General features: G+C 33.3%; 1 protein-coding gene across 2 annotated transcripts in view; it reads right to left on the bottom strand.

Moving 5' to 3' along the window:
• Positions 1 to 19,491, bottom strand: part of tns2a (tensin 2a) — an 82,055-nt gene that overhangs the window by 24,573 nt on the left and 37,991 nt on the right. For both annotated transcript variants that reach the window (XM_051095742.1, XM_051095743.1), the window contains exons 4-5: positions 2,470 to 2,508; positions 1,768 to 1,806 (exon numbers count right to left, since the gene is read on the bottom strand). In XM_051095742.1, the coding sequence (XP_050951699.1) occupies positions 1,768 to 1,806; positions 2,470 to 2,508 (78 nt within the window). The remainder of the gene's footprint in view (positions 1 to 1,767; positions 1,807 to 2,469; positions 2,509 to 19,491) is intronic.

The raw sequence follows: 19,491 nt of genomic DNA, 5'->3' as shown, positions 1-19,491 counted from the left end.
GAGTTAGACAAGACGAGCATTTGAGGTTAAAAAGTATATGAATTGTCATTTTTTTTTAGAAAATGATCAATCGTTTTGCTAGATAAGACCCTTATTCCTCAGCTGGGATTGTTTAGAGCCCTTTGAAGCTGCATTTAAACTACATTTTGGGAGTTCAAACTCGCAGGTACCATTAATGTCCACTATATGGAGAGAAATCCTGAAATGTTTTCCTTAAAAAAACATCATTTCTTTATGACGAAAGTCATGAACATCTTAGATGATAAGGGGGTTAGTAAATTATTTGTAAATTTTTGTTCTGGAAGTGAACTTCTCCTTGAACAGCTCTTAATGGACAATCACCGTTTTAGATCAACTAACTGTAATACTGTGTAAGATTTCCATTTGAAAAGAAAGCATAAATATAGGCAATGCGTTGCCGGTTCCGGCAACCCGACAAAATAAAAGCTTGCTGACTTTAAGTTTGAAAAAGTTGAAAATTCATATAAAAATAAAAAAGTAAAAAAAGAAAGAAAAAATAATATGTAAATATTAGTATTGTATTTTTAAGTGTACTCTAAAATAATTGTATTTTTATTTAATAGTCATTTTTCATTTTAAAAATACACTACCATTTATTTGCACATGGCATTTATTTGATCCAAAATACAGCAAAAACAGTGCAATTTTAAAATATTTTTAGTATTTAAATTAAATGTTTTCTATTTGAATATATTTTAAAATGTAATTTATTCCAGTGTATTCAAAGCTGAATTTTAGCTTTGCTACTCCAGTCTTCAGTGTCACATGATCCTTCAGAAATCATTCTGATATGCTGATTTGCTGCTCAAAAACCATTTATTATTATTATGTTGAAAACAGCTAAGAGGAATTTATTCAATTTTGTTTGATAAATAGAAAGTTCAGAATAGCATTTATCTGAAATATAAATCTTTTGCAACATTATAAATGACTTTATCATCACTTTTGATCAATTTAAAGCATCCTTGCTGAATTAAAAAAAAAAAATTATACTGACTCCAAGCTTTTGAATAGTATAGTGTATAATGTTACAAAAGCTTTTTATTTCAGATATTATTTACTCAATAATTTACTCAACTGTATTAAATATTGATAATACCGTAATAATAATTGAGCAGCAAATCAGCATATTACAATGATTTCTGAAGGATCATGTGACACTGAAGACTAAAGCAATGATGCTGAAAATTCAGCTTTGATCACAGGAATAAATTACATTGTAAATTATATTCAAATAGAAAACTTTAAATAGTAAAAATATTTCACAATTTTAGTGCTTTTGCTGTACTTCGGATCAAATAAATGCAGGCTTGGTGAGCAGAAGAGACTAAAACATTAAAAATCTTGCTGTTCAAATACTTTTGACTGGTAGTGTATAATAGTACAGTCACACTTTATTCATTATTTTATTATTTAATTTTAAAAAATAATAATTGAAACAATACTATTATTACTATTATTAATTATTTAATATTTTATAGTTGCATTTAATGGATCACACTATCTGCAGTGTGAGCACCAAACCAAATATTTACGTGCTCTCATGACTACCAGACTGAAAACCGTATGTGCACCCCTGAATTTTAGTAAATATTAATGAAATATTAACTTTAAATCTTAAGGGGTACTTCAAATAACAATCAACAATTTAGGTCAAAGGGGCTGACCAAAAATCCCTGAACTAGAGGAACAGCCATGTGCCAAGTAATGTGACAGATAATGAAAGAGAAAGAAAAAAGTTCTTACCAGATGCTGAATGTGTCTAGAGGAGGACGTTCCCCTTCGCTGCAGTAGATGAGAACACAGATACAATATCATAAACAGAGCAACAACACAAAAATGGTTTCATTATCATTTCCTGAAGCATCATGCATTGTGCATGTCTTATCTGAATCCCAATTATATATATATATATATATATATGGATGCATTAAATTGATCAAAAGTAACAGTAAAGATATATATGATGTTACAATATTTCTATTAAAAATGTATCAGTTTTAAATATTTCTTGATCAGCAAATCAGCATATTAGAATGATTTCTGAATGATCATGTGACACTCAAGATGGGAGTAATGATGCTGAAAATTCAGCATTGCATCACAGGAATAAATTATATTTTACAATATATTAAAATAGTAAACAATTATTTTAAGTTGTAAAAATATTTCACAATGTTACTATTTTTACTGTTTTTTTTATAAGCTTTTCAAACATAACATATCACATATAACATTTCATATCACACTCTCATAAACATGAGAGTGTGATATGAAAAAGCGATTGAAAATTAAATAAATTAAAGAGTAAATGAACAAGGAAGTAATCAATGAGTGAACCAATGGGTGGGAAAGAGATCCAGCTGGTATACATATAAGACGTAAGGACAAAGATGATAAAATACAACAGATAATAGGAAGGAAAGAAAAAGATAAACAAAACCTTACCAGTTCGGAGGGCTGCGCTGGGATGCAGGCTGTGTTGATCTGAAACAGAGAACAGAAACATGACTCAAACTCAAATTCTGCATCACTTCCACCGTCCAACACGGACACATTCGCTCATAACCCCATCGTCTTTCCCCGCTCCGTTTCGGGATGAGGGGAAGGGAGTGGTGAAGAGAGATCTGCTGGGATGGGGAGAAGGAAATGCTTCCCCAAAGCAACAGATAAGGAAACTATCTCCTGATAACACTGAGACTGGAGAAAAAGTGAGATGCAAGGTGGGTGATGGGCAGTAACCAAACATATTAGCATGCACATTCCTCTCGCATGATCTTGTGCAAAATAACAGAACACAACAACATAAATTGTGGTACAGTATGTATATGTCGGACAGCGACGGACAGCCCTCACCCACCCAAACAGACATGTTTACATGTCTACATGTTTTGTCGTACAGGCTAAAGGGGGTGGAGGCGTCATTAGCGTGCTTACATCAGGCAGGAAAACGACTTTGTGTGTGTGTGTGTGTGCAATGACATTCACGCTTACGTAACATGAAGCGCCCCCCTCACCTCCCCACACATCCGATCCCCTGCCCAGTCCTGCCCTGTTTGTTTGGCCACAGGAAAAGGGCTGAGGCAGGGAGAAGCGCACAGACGCTACACTAGGCCTTGACCTACGACTGAGTTTAGGGAGTGAGATAGAGAGTTATTAAAAGACTATGTTTTTGTTCAACAAGACAATGAAACATAACTTATGAGGCCCTGGAGGGACATGGGTGTTTGGGTATTTGTGTCTCCAAATACATGCCAGCACTCCAAAATGGGAGTTCTGTGGCTTTTTGGATGTCTGTATTAGCATTTTCTATATGCTAATGTAGCTACATGCTAGCATGGACTCGAAATGTAAATTTGAACTGATATGTGGATTTAAATTTGACCAAAAATGGTCCAAGGTACTGATGACTCATTCTGCACTCATGGGCGTGTCCTTAATTTTGCCCAATCAAATTCTGTCTTGATTACAACCCCACCCGCTTAACATGCCTTTGTGTTTATATACCAGCCACCTCTCAGCAAGTTTCTGAAACATCCCAGAAGCGGCTCTCTGCACTGCATTGCTAAAGTTAGACGCCTGGTCTATTTTTGACCGATAATAATAATAATGGTCTTGCTATCGTCAAATGCATCAGCGATACTATCGACTATCTGCACAACCCTAGTTCAGTGAGTCTGTGAGTAAGTTCAGAATAGCACACCGCTATACTACTTATATTCACAGCATGTGAATTTATGAATGGAACACCTGGATGACCTAAAAATTGCTAAAATGTGCAATACACAATATATATTCAGAGTACATTATATTATTATTGGACTGGACTGTCAAAAGTTGTGTAAAATATTGCATAACTTTTTTTAAACAAGTTGTTTAGGCTGTATTTATTTGTTCAAAAATACAGTAAAAACAGTAATATTGTGAAATATTATTACAATTTAAATTATTTTTTTCTATGTTCATGTATTTTAAAATGTAATTTATTTCTGAGGCAAAACTGAATTTTCAGTTTCATTACTCCAGTCTTCAGTGTCACATGATTCTTCAGAAATCATTTTTATATTATTATCAGTGAAAAAAATATTTTTCAGAATTTTAAAAGTATCCTTGCTAAATAAAAGTATTAATGTATTTAAAATAAAATCTTTCTGACTTCAACAAAACTATAATTTATTAATTATGACACTGCTGACTACCATGTTACCAGTTTTTTTATACAATGAGTTATATATACACTACCAGTCAAAAGTTTTTGAACAGTAAGATTTTTAATGTTAAAAAAGTCTCTTCTGCTCACCCAGCCTGATCCAAAATACAGCAAAAGCAGTAATATTGTGAAATATTTTGTTTGAATATATTTTAAAATGTAATTTATTCCTGTGATCAAAGCTAAATTTTTAGCTTTATTACTCCAGTCTTCAGTGTCACATGATCCTTCAGTCTAATTTGCTTATTTGCTATTCATTTATCATCAATATTTAAAACAGTTGAGTAAATTTTTTTAGGATTCTTTGATGAATAGAAAGATCCAAAAATCAGAATCTGAAATAAACAGCTTTTGTATCATTATACACTATACCATTCAAAAGCTATGAGTCAGTATTGTTTTTTGGGAAAGAAATTATAGAAATTAATACTTTATAATCAGCGAGGATGCTTGAAATTAATCAAAAGTGATGATAAAGACATTTATAATGTTACAAAAGATTTCTGTTTCAGATAAATACTGTTCTTCTGAATTTTCTATTCATCAAAGAAACCTGAAAAAAAATTCTACTCAGCTGTTTTCAACAATTAAATAAAATAATTAAAAATATTTCAAAATTCTCCAGTTTTTGCTGTATTTTGGATCAAATAAATGCAGGCTTGGTGAGCAGAAGAGACTAAAAATCTTACTGTTCAAAAACGTTTGACTGGTATAAAATCTTCTTAACCTCAAACTTGACCCTCTTGACCCTATAGTTCGATGAATACATCTGATATATCAGAAGTAATATCATCAAAAATTGTTAAAATTTCTTTCAGGACTCATTATTTCTTTCAACTGCCAAAAGAATTCGGTTCAAAAAGTAAAATAACCATTTCTAAGGAGTATCCAGTTTATATTGTGCAGTAAACAGTACACTACTACCCCAACAGGCTGTGTTTGTTCACGTTGGTGTTTTTGTGTGTTGCTAGGTGGGAGCCCATTATAATATCACATTTCCTTTTTTCTTGGCTAAAAAAGCTCCCGCCACTTTTGAGGAAAGTGAACAATTATGTCTCAAAATGCAGTGATGACAGAACTCAAAGATAATATTTCACTCCAGTGGAACAGAACATCTTCCCCATGGTATACAAAGACAAGAGATCTCTCTCTGTCTCTTCCCGTGCACAAAACCTGCCTGTAACACTGTAAGGCAAGATAAGTGTTAAGTGAAACATAGTGTAACTATTTTTACCAGGTGTAAAAGATATCACTGTGGAAAAGACATCAGCCGCTGAGAGCCAATTACTGACCCTCACAGTCTCTTGTGTTCTGTCGCTATGAGCAGATGTTCCTTCTTCAATGCCCCTCTCGCTCTTTCTTTTTTTCTTCTTTAATTCCCTGGGAACATTTTTGTGCTTCCTCTGGTAAACTTTCCCCCTGCTTCCATCTATCCATTCCTTTTTTCCTCTGCACGTCAATCATTCCACAAACATTTCCTCATTCATCCTGTTCATGTTTTCATGCACCACTCGTTCACCCTTTCTCTTCCTCTGTAACTGTAGTTTGGTCTTCACTTCGAAAAAAAAGTACCAGTTTCCACCAACATACAGTATAGTTCAAAAATTTGTGGCTGGTAAGATTTATTTTAGAATGTTTTTTTGTTTTTTTTTTAAGTAAATCTCTTATGTTCACCAAAGCTGCACTTATTAAAAATATAGTAAAAACAGTGATATTGTGAAATATTATTAAATAGATATTTCACCCAAAAATGGAAATTACCTCATGATTTACTCATCCTCATCCTAGGTGTATATTACTTATATATGACAATCTAAGTTGTATTAAGAAATGTCCTGGCTCTTCCATGCTTTATAAGGGCAGTGAATGGCTGTTGAGATTTTGAAGTCCAATAAAGTGCATCCATCAATCATACAAAGTACTCCACATGGCTCCGGGGGGTTAATAAAGGCCTTCTGAAGCAAATCAATGTGTTTGTGTAAAAAAATCCATATTTAAAACTTTATAACCTATAATCTCTAGTTATCTTTTGAACGTGTACGATGTTTAGCGTAATTACTTAAGTATTAACTGATATAAAGTTTTAAATATGGATATTTTTCTTACACAAATGCATCAGTTTGCTTCAGAAGGTCTTTATTAACCCTCCGGAGCTGTGTGGAGCACTTTTTATGATGGATGGATGCACTTTATTGGACTTCAAAATCTCAACAGCCATTCACTGCCATTATAAAGCTTCGAAGAGCCAGGATATTTATTAATATGACTCTGATTGTATTTGTGTGAAAGTAGAAAGTCATATACACCTAGGATGGATTGAGGGTGAGTAAATCAGGGTAATTTTCATTTTTGGGTGAACTATCCCTTTAATATATTGTAATATACTTTATTTATTTAGATTTAATGTACAGTCATTACTCCAGTCTTTAGTGTCACATGATCCTTCAGAGATCATTCTAATATGCTGATTTGCTGCTCAGGAAATATTTATTATTAATATCAATGTTCTCAGTTGTGCTGCTTAATATTTTGCGAAAACAGACATTTTTCATTATAGATTGTTATAAATGTCTTTACAAATATCACTTAATAAAAGTATTAATTTCTTTTAAAAAACATTACTGACTGTTTATTGTTACCACTAAGAACGAGCAATACATTAATTCACCTTTATGTCATTTTTTCAAATTGTATTATTCTATAGGTCCTTGCACGCTGAGTCCGAAATTTTCGGGGGGGTTTTCGTATTGGTCATCCTTTCCGATCAAAATGCTTGTTATGGATGCGAAAATGCCGAAAATTGAACCTAGTCTGATTTTTTATGACGGCCTAAAGTCAGCGTGTAAATGTGATTGACACAACATGAGGTCGTATTTATTTTTTAACGTGAAAATTTCAGACTCAGTGTGCAAAGACCTGTAGTAGTAGTAGTAGTAGTAGAAGTATTAAATTATTATTACGTGACATTAGTGGCTAATATCATGTTACCAGATTATTTTATTTTCTTAAGTAAATGTGCCATTTTTTGACCCATCGCAAACAGCTTGATTGACAGGCGATCTGACCAATCATAATGCCAAATCCGCCATTCTGACTTAAACTTGAAAAATTGTGTGTATTGACGTCTTTCGTTTGAACTAAAAAACGTTCTGATGTTCATTCATGTTTTTTTGTGTATTAAAGAAAAAACGTTGATCGGTCCACGTATCGAATGATCTAATCAAACTAATCTCACACTGATTACTGTATTGCACATTAAAGAGCAGTACATTAAAGAGCCACAAAACAATATTGTTTACATTTCTTAAAAATTAACAACATTTTTAAGCTGAAACCTTGCGTAGTAAAAAAGAGGAAACTGACAACACACCGACAGACAAGACAGAGCACGTTAATAAGGTCTCAGCTTAAAAATTTTGACTTTTTTAAAAAATTCAAACAATAAATACCGTTTTGTTGCTTTTTAATGTGTCGTGACAGATCACTGTATTGCCTTATTAGATCAATCGACACGTGAACCGATCGTCTTTTCATATTCACTTAATGCACGAAATAAACATGAATGAACATCATAACTTATTTTATTTGTTTAAGGAAGCTGATGTACACTTGTTTGTCGGGCAAGATGTCGGATTAGGGGTTATGATTGGTCAGATCACCTGTCAATCAAGCTCTTTGCGAACAGTCAGTTGGTCACTAAGGTTCAGATAGTTTTTTAGCATGTTCCTACCGTAAGTGGTGGATAGGATGTTTTTAGGTGGTTGCTTATAGACCCCATCCAAAGAGGCCTCCACTCTAGTATAGATGTGTGCTTATGGGATTTTTTTTCAGCTATTTCATTGTCCAACAGTCTGTCTGCTGAGAAACGTAATATCACATCTCTTCCAAACAATATTTGAGGTATCACTCATGTCCATAGCACAGAAAGTGCTGGACGAGCTACACGCCAAGGTTTAATACGCAGGATTATGGGTTTGTTCAGATCCCGAAGTATGAGCAACAACCACTAATAAGCGTAGCGCCCATGCTATTTTGGTGGAAACTATGGTCACCATGGTAAATTTTTTGTTGCTGCGCAAGCCTGAGCATTTCTGAATCCAAAATACTTCTCTCTTTCCTCTCGCTAATCTTTTTCCTCCCCTCCACGCCAGCACTCTTTTGTTTCTTCCTGTACGTAACCTTCTTTCTCTCCCTCCATCACTTGCTCTTTCTTTCTCCTTATCCAATCCACACTTTCCGCTTTTCATTTTTCCCTCATTTAACAAAATGCCAATCCGCTCCACCTCCCTCAGACCGTCCGGACTGTCGCCAGAACAAACTTTGAATTCCATCCGTAGGGCCAAATCTTACGCACGACTCCTGCAGCAGCCTTTCATCCCAGTTTTTTAACCATTATTATTTCTTTCCCAACCCACGTCCTTATTTCCTTCGCTCCATCTGTCTCTGAAGTAACAGCAGCCCCCCGTTCTGTGCCCCTGTGTTCTGCTACGAGCCCAGAGGAACATGTTCCCACGTGTAATGGGACGTTCAGGGTGAGGAGCGGTCCACAAGCGAGTACACGTGCCAAGTGTAATACCACAGCAGTTGTAAGGAAGGTTATTCACGTGCAGGGATGTGTTTTGAATCTAGAGCGACTTCACTGAATCAAAGCTCCAAACAAAACAAGGCTTAGCTCATTTCTGACGTCACACTTGAGAGACGCTGTTTACACTTACATAGCAACCTTACACAACCTTGTTTAAAGAAGCAACACAAAATATGTCAGTACAAATGGCAGATATTGACGATTCTATAATGTATCAGTGTGTCGATATTTAAAGAAGTCCACTTCCAGAACAAAAATGTACAGATAATTCACTCACACCCTTGTTCTCCAAGATGTTCATGTCTTTCTTTCTTCAGCTGATAAGAAATTATGCTTCTTGAGGAAAACATTCCTGAATTTTTCTCCATATAATGGACTTCAATGGTGCCCCCAAGTTTGAACTTCCAAAATCCAGTTTAAATACAGCTTCAAATGGCTCTAAACGATCCCAGCTAGGTTATGCAATACAGTTAGGTTATGTTGAAAAACTCCCATCTCGTTTTCTTCCCCAACTTTAAAATCGTCTTACATCACTGCAGAAGTACCGACCCAGTGTTTACAAAGTGGACATGCAGAGAAGGTCAAATGCCTTTTACAAAAAAAGGTAAAACAGCGATGTTGGACGATTTTGACATTGAAAAAAACGAGATGGGAGTTTTCCGACATACACTAACTGTACTGACCCAGATTACACAAGACTATGCATCGCAGAGATGGAAAAAAAAACAAGCGTTTGAGGTTACAATTAAATAAATTGGCAATTTGTTTAAAAAAAATGACTGATTGTTTCACTAGATAAGACCCTTCTTTCTCGGCTGGGATCATTTAGAACCATTTGAAGTTGCATTTAAACTGCATTTTGGAAGTTTAAACTTGGGGGCACCACTGAAGTCCATTATATGGAGAAAAAATAGGGAATGTTTTCCTCAAGAAACATAATTTCTTATCAACTGAAGAAAGAAAGACATGAACATCTTGATCAACAATGGGGTGAGTACATTATCTGTAAAGTGGACTTCTCCTTTAAAGGAATAGTTCACCCAAAAATGAAAATTCTGTCATTAATTACTCACCCTCATGTTGTTCCAAATCTGTAAGACCTTCATTCATCTTCAGAACACAAATTAAGATATTTTTGATGAAATCTGAGAGCTTTCTGACCCTGCATAGACATCAACGCAACTGACACGTTCAAGGTTTAGAAAGGTAGTAAGGACATCATTAAAATAGTCCATGTGACATCAGTAGTTCAATCGTAATTTTATGACACTATGAGAAGCTATGCAAATAAAAAAGCAAAATCTCAGAAAAACAATCTCAGTCATCAGTCATAAAAAATATCTTATTTGTGTTCTGAAGATGAATGAAGGGTTTACGGGTTTGATCTATCACTTTAATTGTGCTCTTTTACCCTATTTTTATGTTTAGATTATTTTTGCCATCATCCAGCACTCACTTAAAGGTTATCATACTAATATATACTAATTAGGGCTGTAACCACCAAAAGGGGTTAGAAACGACCAAATTGCCCCCCCAAGAACCCAATTTTAACATCCTAAAAAAAAAAAAGAAAAAGAAAATAAGAGTGAATGTGAGCAAATAAAAAAAAAATCTTCAAATAGCAATTACTTCCATACTAGAATTAGACCTAGCATTTCCTTTAAAATATAGTTCCTTTATACTGTAAAAAAAAAAGAATACTGTGTTGCCCAAATACATTTTTTAAATAAAATGTTTTTGATTTTTTTTACCAAGTATTCTAAAAAAATTTGTGTAACTACTACACTACCTTTCAAAGGTTTTTTTAAAGGAAATATTACTTTTATTCAGTAAGGAAACATTAAATTGATCAAATGTGACAGTAAAGACATGCTACAAAGATTTATATTTTAAATAATTGCTGTTTTGTTTCTAAATTTTCTATTTATTAAACAACCCTGACAAAAAATGACATATGACAGTTTCCAAAAATATTAAACACCACAACTGTTTTCAATATTGATATTAATAAGAAATGTTTTTTGAGCAGCAAATCAGCATATGACACTGAAGACTGGAGTAATGATGCTAAAAATTCAGCTTTGCATCACAGGAATAAATTACAAACAACAGTCGTTTTAAATTGTAATAATATTTCACAATATTAACTGTATTTTTGATCATATACACTACCAGTAAAAGTTTTTTTTAACGTTTTTTAAAGAATTCTCTTCTGCTCACCAAGCCTGCATTTATTTGATCCGAAATATAGCAATATTGTGTAATATTTTTCCTATTTAAAATAGCTGCTTTCTATTCAAATATATTTTAAAATGTAATTTTTTCCTGTTATTTCAAAGCTGAATTTTCAGCATCATTATGTTAGTCACATGATCCTTCAGAAATCATTCCAATATGATCTGAATATGATTTTCTGTTCAAGAAATATTTTTAATAATTTATAATTGTTATTATTATCAATATTTAAAACAGTTGAGTACACTTTTTTTCAGGATTCCTTGATGAATAGAAAGATCCAAAGATCAGCATTGATCTGAAATAAAAAGCTTTTGTAACATACACTATGTTTTTGCTGTACTTTGGATCAAATTAATACAGCTTTTTATTAACAAAAACATTTTATATAAAAAAAAAGTCAAACTTTTGAACAGTAGTGTATGTGTAGTAGTTTTTATCTGCAGATTAACAGGATATTATATTGTTTTAGGCTTCTAGAAAGTTCCTGGACTGATTTCTCTTTGATAGTGTCATCTCAGTAGCAGCTGCTTCATCCGCTCTGTACTCATTTCCTGTTCATAGAGGTGTGAGGCTTTTTTAAGAGTTCCTCGGAGGCAGAGAGGAAATGTTCCTTACTGCTCTGTGCACAAGTACACGTGTGTGTTGGGGTCTGGAGATACATGTAGAGATAAAAACGAGGCTAGAGAGAGGAAGTGCAGATCAGAGGATGGCTAGAGAAGGATATGTAACAAGCCGTCATACTGTAACCAGTGCTGGAATACAAGAAGGGTGGAGACGAACATGAGAGCAGAGGAAATGGAGGAAGGAGGGGGAGAGAGATGGAGGGATGTCAGAGCAGTGGAGGAAGCGTGGGAGCAGAGCGAGGGTGGACGGTGGGCTCGGGTGTAAACAGTGTAATTATTGCGATTAGCCCGAGCAAAGTGCAGGAGTCTCAGGAGGAACAGATACTGGCTTTACACACATTCTTTACAACTGAGTGTGAGTGTACATCTCAAAAAACATGTTCTAATTATAAATTATTTTATTTACAATAATAATAACATTAATTGTATAATATTATATACTATAATAAAACAACAACATATTAATACTACTACTACTATTAATAATAAATAACATTATTATTATTATATTATTTCATAAATCACCTTTTAACGTTATAAATTAATAATAAAAATAAAACATTGTGATTAAATTATAGGTTTTATAAATTATTTTCCAGATATATATTTTATTTACAATAATAACATTAATTGTATAATAATATTTACTATAATATATTCTTAATAATAATAAAAACATTATTATTATTATTATTATTATTATGATTGGAATATATTGGAATTAAACAATTATTTTCCAGATATTTTATTTACAATAATATTAATTACATTAATTGTATAATATTATATACTATAATACAACAATATACAACAACAATAACATAATAGTAATAATAAAAATAATAATAACATTATTATTATTATTATTATATTGTTTCATAAATTTACAATATTTATTGTATAAATTTACAATAATAATAACATTAATTGTATAATAATATTTACTATAATATATTGTTAATAATAATAATAATAATAATAATAATAATAAACATGATTATTATTATTATTATTATTATTATTATTATTGGAATATATTGGAATTAAAAATTATTTTCCAGATATTTTATTTACAATAATATAAATTACATTAATTGTATAATATTATATACTATAATATAACAATATACAACAACAACAACATAATAATAATAATAAAAATAATAATAACATTATTATTATTATTATTATTATTATATTGTTTCATAAATTGCCGTTTTATAGTTATAAATTAATAAAAATAAAAACGTTATTTTTAAATTAGTGGCATAAACTATTTTCTAGATTTTTTTTAACAATAACATTAATTGTATAATAATATATACTATAATACATATTATAATATAAAAACATATAAAATAATAATAATAATAATAATAATAATAATGTTTTATAAATTACCCTTTCATTGTTATAAATTCATAATAATAATAATAATAATCAATTATTATTATTATTAAACGATTGGAATGATGGTTTTTTTATTATTATTATTAGATATTTTATTTACAATAATAATAACATTAATTGTATAATAATATATTCTATAATAGAACTAAACATAACATAATATTAATAACAACAACAACAACAGTATAATGATCAAAAATATTTTTTTAGAAAATAAATAAAAAAATATAGTAATTAATAATTATTTTTATCTAATCATAGTTATTTATCTAATCGAATCGAATCGAATAGAATAGAGTAGAATTTCATGCATAATTGAGTAATTCTGTAATTATCCCTAAAGGAACATCAGACTCAAAATGTAGCCAGTATGGATATACTGACAGAAGGACAGGAATATGCATATATAGAAATAAAACAGGAATACTGAAGTAACTGCTCTTATGTAGACTATCATTCAGAAGCACCTAAATAACTTTACAAAAAAGTACAAAAGTATAAAATGAAAAAATCACACAATACATACTTGTACAAAAAATGACATTAAAAAGTATGTTGCAACCATACCAGCTAATTAACTATTAGACATTAGCATGAGACAGATGTCAAACCCGTCTCTATTCATTAATTTACTGTGATTTAGTGTTAACATGATCTCAAGCCTTGAGCAGCTGTGAGCATGTTAACACACACTCAGCTCTGAGCAGATCCCACGGGAGAGGCTGGGAATACACAGAGGTCTGCTTTCACACACAACTTGATTGCATCTTTTTATTTGGATTGATTCCCTACATGGAGATCCATAACTGAGATAGTCTCTAAACTCCAGCAGACAACATGTGTACACACAGAGCAGAGCTGTAATCATCCTCTAATTACCTCACTATCTTTCTACTTTAGTCTCTCCAACAGGAGTTTCGGTATTATATCGCCCCTTCTATCGTCTTACTGCCAAACTAAACAGGAATCAAAAATCTCTAGAGTTAAGCAGTCGATCAAAGAGATAAAATATGAATAAACAGAAGTAAAAACATTCCCTGCAAACAGAAACAAATCTAAACAATTAGCAGAACACAATCAGCAGATATCAGCAATGGAAAAATCCCACCTCTGCTAGCATGGCCTCTTTAATTAGACAACGACATGCCACAGTTGTTCTGCTCTCATGTGTTTATACAATCCTTTATGGACGCTATAAATACTAAGACATGGACATACTGGAGAACGTACAGATGTTATAGGCATCTTTCTTCACTTGAAAGTTATGCATACGGATAGTTTCCATATGGTGCCAATTACACTGATGACAAAATGCTATGGGAAACTCATGGTAGCTTGACTTTTTTTCTTTTTGGATAGAATAAAAAACATTACATTAATTAGTTCTCTCAGAAATAGTATGAGACTTATTGACAATAAGCTTATCTTTTTGTGTCCTATCAATTAATTCATTCAAATTAGACATATTTAGACAAGCTTCTATATTAAACTATAGGCAGTTACATTAAGACAGACAGATTCATAGACAGACAAACATACAGATGGATGGATGGACAGACAGACAGACAGATAGATAGATAGATAGATAGACAGACAGACAGACAGACAGATAGATAGATAGACAGACAGACAGATGGCAGATAGATAGATAGACAGACAGACAGACAGACAGACAGACAGATAGATAGATAGATAGATAGATAGATAGATAGATAGACAGACAGACAGACAGACAGACAGATGACAGACAGACAGATAGATAGATAGATAGACAGACAGACAGATGGCAGATAGATAGACAGACAGACAGACAGATAGATAGATAGATAGATAGATAGATAGATAGATAGATAGATAGATAGATAGATAGATAGATAGATAGATAGACAGATAGATAGATAGATAGATAGATAGATAGATAGATAGATAGATAGATAGACAGATAGATAGATAGATAGATAGATAGATAGATAGATAGACAAATGACAGATAGATAGATAGATAGATAGATAGATAGATAGATAGATAGATAGATAGACAGACAGACAGATGACAGATAGATAGATAGATAGATAGATAGATAGATAGATAGACAGACAGACAGACAGACAGACAGACAGATGACAGACAGACAGATAGATAGATAGATAGACAGACAGACAGATGGCAGATAGATAGACAGACAGACAGACAGATAGATAGATAGATAGATAGATAGATAGATAGATAGATAGATAGATAGATAGATAGATAGATAGGTAGATAGATAGATAGATAGACAGACAGATGACAGATAGATAGATAGATAGATAGATAGATAGATAGATAGATAGATAGACAAATGACAGATAGATAGATAGATAGATAGATAGATAGATAGATGACAGATAGATAGATAGATAGATAGATAGATAGATAGATAGATAGATAGATAGATAGATAGATAGATAGATAGATAGATAGATAGATAGATAGATAGATAGATAGACAGACATACATGGCAGACATAAAGATAGATAGATAGACAGACAGACAGACAGACAGATAGATAGATAGATAGATAGATAGATAGATAGATAGATAGATAGATAGATAGACAGACAGACAGACAGACAGACAGACAGATAGATAGATAGATAGATAGATAGATAGATAGATAGATAGATAGATAGATAGACAGATAGATAGATAGACAGACAGATGACAGATAGATAGATAGATAGATAGATAGATAGATAGATAGATAGACAGACAAATGACAGATAGATAGATAGATAGATAGATAGATAGATAGATAGATAGACAGATAGATAGATAGATAGATAGATAGATAGATAGATAGATAGATAGATAGATAGATAGATAGATAGATAGACACACATGGCAGACATAAAGATAGATAGATAGACAGACAGACAGACAGACAGACAGACAGACAGACAGATAGATAGATAGACACACATGGCAGACATAAAGATAGACAGACAGACAGACAGACAGACAGACAGATAGATAGATAGATAGACAGACAGACAGATAGATAGATAGATAGATAGATAGATAGATAGATAGATAGATAGATAGACAGACAGATGACAGATAGATAGACAGATAGATAGATAGATAGATAGATAGATAGACAGACAGATGACAGATAGATAGATAGATAGATAGACAGATAGATAGACACACATGACAGACATAAAGATAGATAGACAGACAGACAGATGACAGATAGATAGATAGATAGACAGACAGACAGACAGACAGACAGACAGACAGATAGATAGATAGATGACAGACAGACAGATGACAGATAGATAGACAGATAGATAGATAGACAGACAGACAGATGACAGATAGATAGATAGATAGATGATAGACAGACAGATGACAGATAGATAGATAGATAGATAGACAGACAGACAGATGACAGATAGATAGATAGATAGACACACATGACAGACATAAAGATAGATAGATAGATAGATAGATAGATAGACAGACAGACAGACAGATGACAGATAGATAGATAGATAGATAGATAGATAGATAGACAGACAGACAGACAGACAGACAGACAGACAGATAGATAGATAGATAGATAGATAGATAGATAGATAGATAGACAGACAGAGCCAGAGAGACGGATGGACGGACAGACAGATAGACCGAGACACAGACAGAGTGATAGGACGGGCGGACGGATGGACAGACGATAAACAGACAGACAGAGAGACAGACAGACAGGCAGATGGATGGATGGATGGACAGGTAGATGGACGGACGAATGGATGGACAGATGGACAGACAGACTGATAGATAGACAAACAGACAGACAGATAGACAGATGGACAGACAGACTGATAGACAGACAGACAGGCAGATGGACAGATGGTTGGATGGATGGACAGGTAGATGGACGGACGAATGGATGGACAGATGGAAAGACAGACTGATAGATAGATAGACAGACAGACAGACAGACAGACAGATAGACAGACAGACAGATGGACAGACTGATAGATAGATAGATAGATAGATAGATAGATAGATAGATAGATAGATAGATAGATAGACAGACAGACAGACATACTGCTAATGTTATGCAATATTTTGACAAGGACAAAAAATTGTGACAAAAACTAAAAATGTGTTTCAATTACATTGTGCACAATGTCAGCTTGATGTTTGCATAATGAATCATCAGTGTGTATCATTATCTATGTGTATCTGTTCAAACAGCATCTGCCAACACATCAGCTGTAGCCTCAGGTCAACCTTTGCTCTTTAGTTTGTTATTGGAGTCATGTTTCAGTTCTTCAATAAGGAAAACTGATCTTCAAAATTACTGTTTTAAGTCAAAGACAGAAGTCTCACAAGTGGAAGACAGAAAAATGTCATGTTATGCTTAAATGGAATGACACGCTTTCAGTAGTTAATTTCTTCATGGTTTTATACACTTTTTGCTCTGTTTTTTGGCATATACCTCTCCGCGTTACCCAACATTAGGAGTCGGATGTAATCCAGACCTCTGAGTCAGAACGCCAGCCTCTAAATTATTCAAAACGAAACTAGCACTGATTTAGACAAAGCTGAGACACACATAGTTAGAGTCACATATACACCAACTGCCCTGAGGGAAATTTGGGAAACACATGGCATTGATGAACTCATAAAGAGGGGTGATGAAATGAAAAATTTACTGGAAGAGCCCACCCATTCACTTCCCTCACTCATACCAGTTCATATCCCACTTCAGCCACCAGCACCATGGGAAACAGGATCCCCTTTGCCTTGAAAAGTGACAGAAATGATTCTTCCTCCATCTGACAGTCTACTCTGCCATCTATTCCTCACTTTTTTCCCTTCTCCGGTCCCATGAATCTTTTCCCCTCTGTCTCTTTTTCTCCATAGACTGAATTTTCCACTCTGGCACATAGATAAGATCCTACCACTCACAGGATGCATGAAAAAAAAAACACAACAGAGTTTTGACTTTATGTGCTAACACAACATGCTAACGGTCATGGACACTCAAAAGTGAGTGATCATAAAAAGTACTCCACACTGCTCTGGGGGGTAATAAAGCCCTTACGATACGCCTACATCCTACGTCATCCGCTGGAATGCCACTCTCTTATTATGGTTTATAAATTTTAAATATGGATATTTTTCTTACACAAATGCATCGCTTCACTTTAGAAGGCCTTTATTAACCCCCTGGAATCGCGTGGAGTACTTTTTATGATAGATGGATGCATTTTATTGGACTTCAAAATCTCAACAGCTATTCACTGCCATTATAAAGCTTGAAAGAGCCAGGACATTTTTTATATATATATTATTCCAATCATATTCATCTGAAATAAGAAATAGCTAGAGGGTGAGTAAATCAGAGGGTAATTTTCATTTTTGAACTGTTCCTTTAAATGAAGACAGTCACATCCGTAATTTTTATTTTGATTATTTTGAGCTTGTTGAAATGCATTATGCAACCCAAATTTCAAACGTTCAGTCTAAAACTTCCTGACATCCTCCAAAGTTGTCATCTGAACGTAATTATGTCAACATTCAGTCTGTGATTTGTCATGCAGGGTCAACTTAACTCGGTGACAGCTATGCTTGATCTTAAATGCTAAAAGCAAGTTAAAGATGAGTCAATCTCTTGTTATTGGGCTGGAGGTCATTTCCTGTGGTTTAAGGTTGTAGACGAAGTGGTATCACACCAGACAGACTCACAAACAAAGACAGCGGTACTGACAATATTTCCCTTTTATCTCTGTTCCCAGGAAATGCATTTATGGAAAAAAGAAGTAGGGATTTTCCATGTAAGTGGGTAACAGTAAAAAAAACATTAACAGACCAGTGACGTCTGAGACTTTCGGTCACTGTCGCTGTAGGCTACACTAGAGGTGGTTAAACTATGTTTATTGGTTACAGACCAGACAGAGCCAGCTCATCTCTACTGTACGACTCAAGTGAATATTTCACCCAAACAATGACGAATATAAATAGAATACATCTTAAATCAAAAGAGAAATGAGTCAGTCTAGATAAACACCATCTGCTGCCAACTGTTGTCCATGGGGAGGGCTGAGAATTTTAGACTGGTTTGTAGATAATTTGTTGTGGGTTTAAAACAATAGGCCCACTTAAAAAATTCCACATAAAACTTTGGTTGAGATGGTTATATTTTTTGTTATTTTATTTTAATTTATTGGGATTATTAACTGTTTTTTTCTTGTAGTCTAACTCAGATTCAAACATGGACCAGTCTCCATCTTTGTGAAACTTAATTTCTCACAAATATGCTGACCTGTTGTGATTTTGTTCATAATCTATATTTATTTTAGTGGCTTAATGCTAAATATATAAGTGTCATCTCATGCATTTTGAACAAA

This window comes from Labeo rohita, chromosome 23 (genome assembly GCF_022985175.1).
Source record: "Labeo rohita strain BAU-BD-2019 chromosome 23, IGBB_LRoh.1.0, whole genome shotgun sequence".
Lineage (NCBI taxonomy): Eukaryota > Metazoa > Chordata > Actinopteri > Cypriniformes > Cyprinidae > Labeo > Labeo rohita.
Note: the sequence above shows the minus strand (reverse complement) of the source record. Positions and strands in the feature narration are given on the sequence as shown.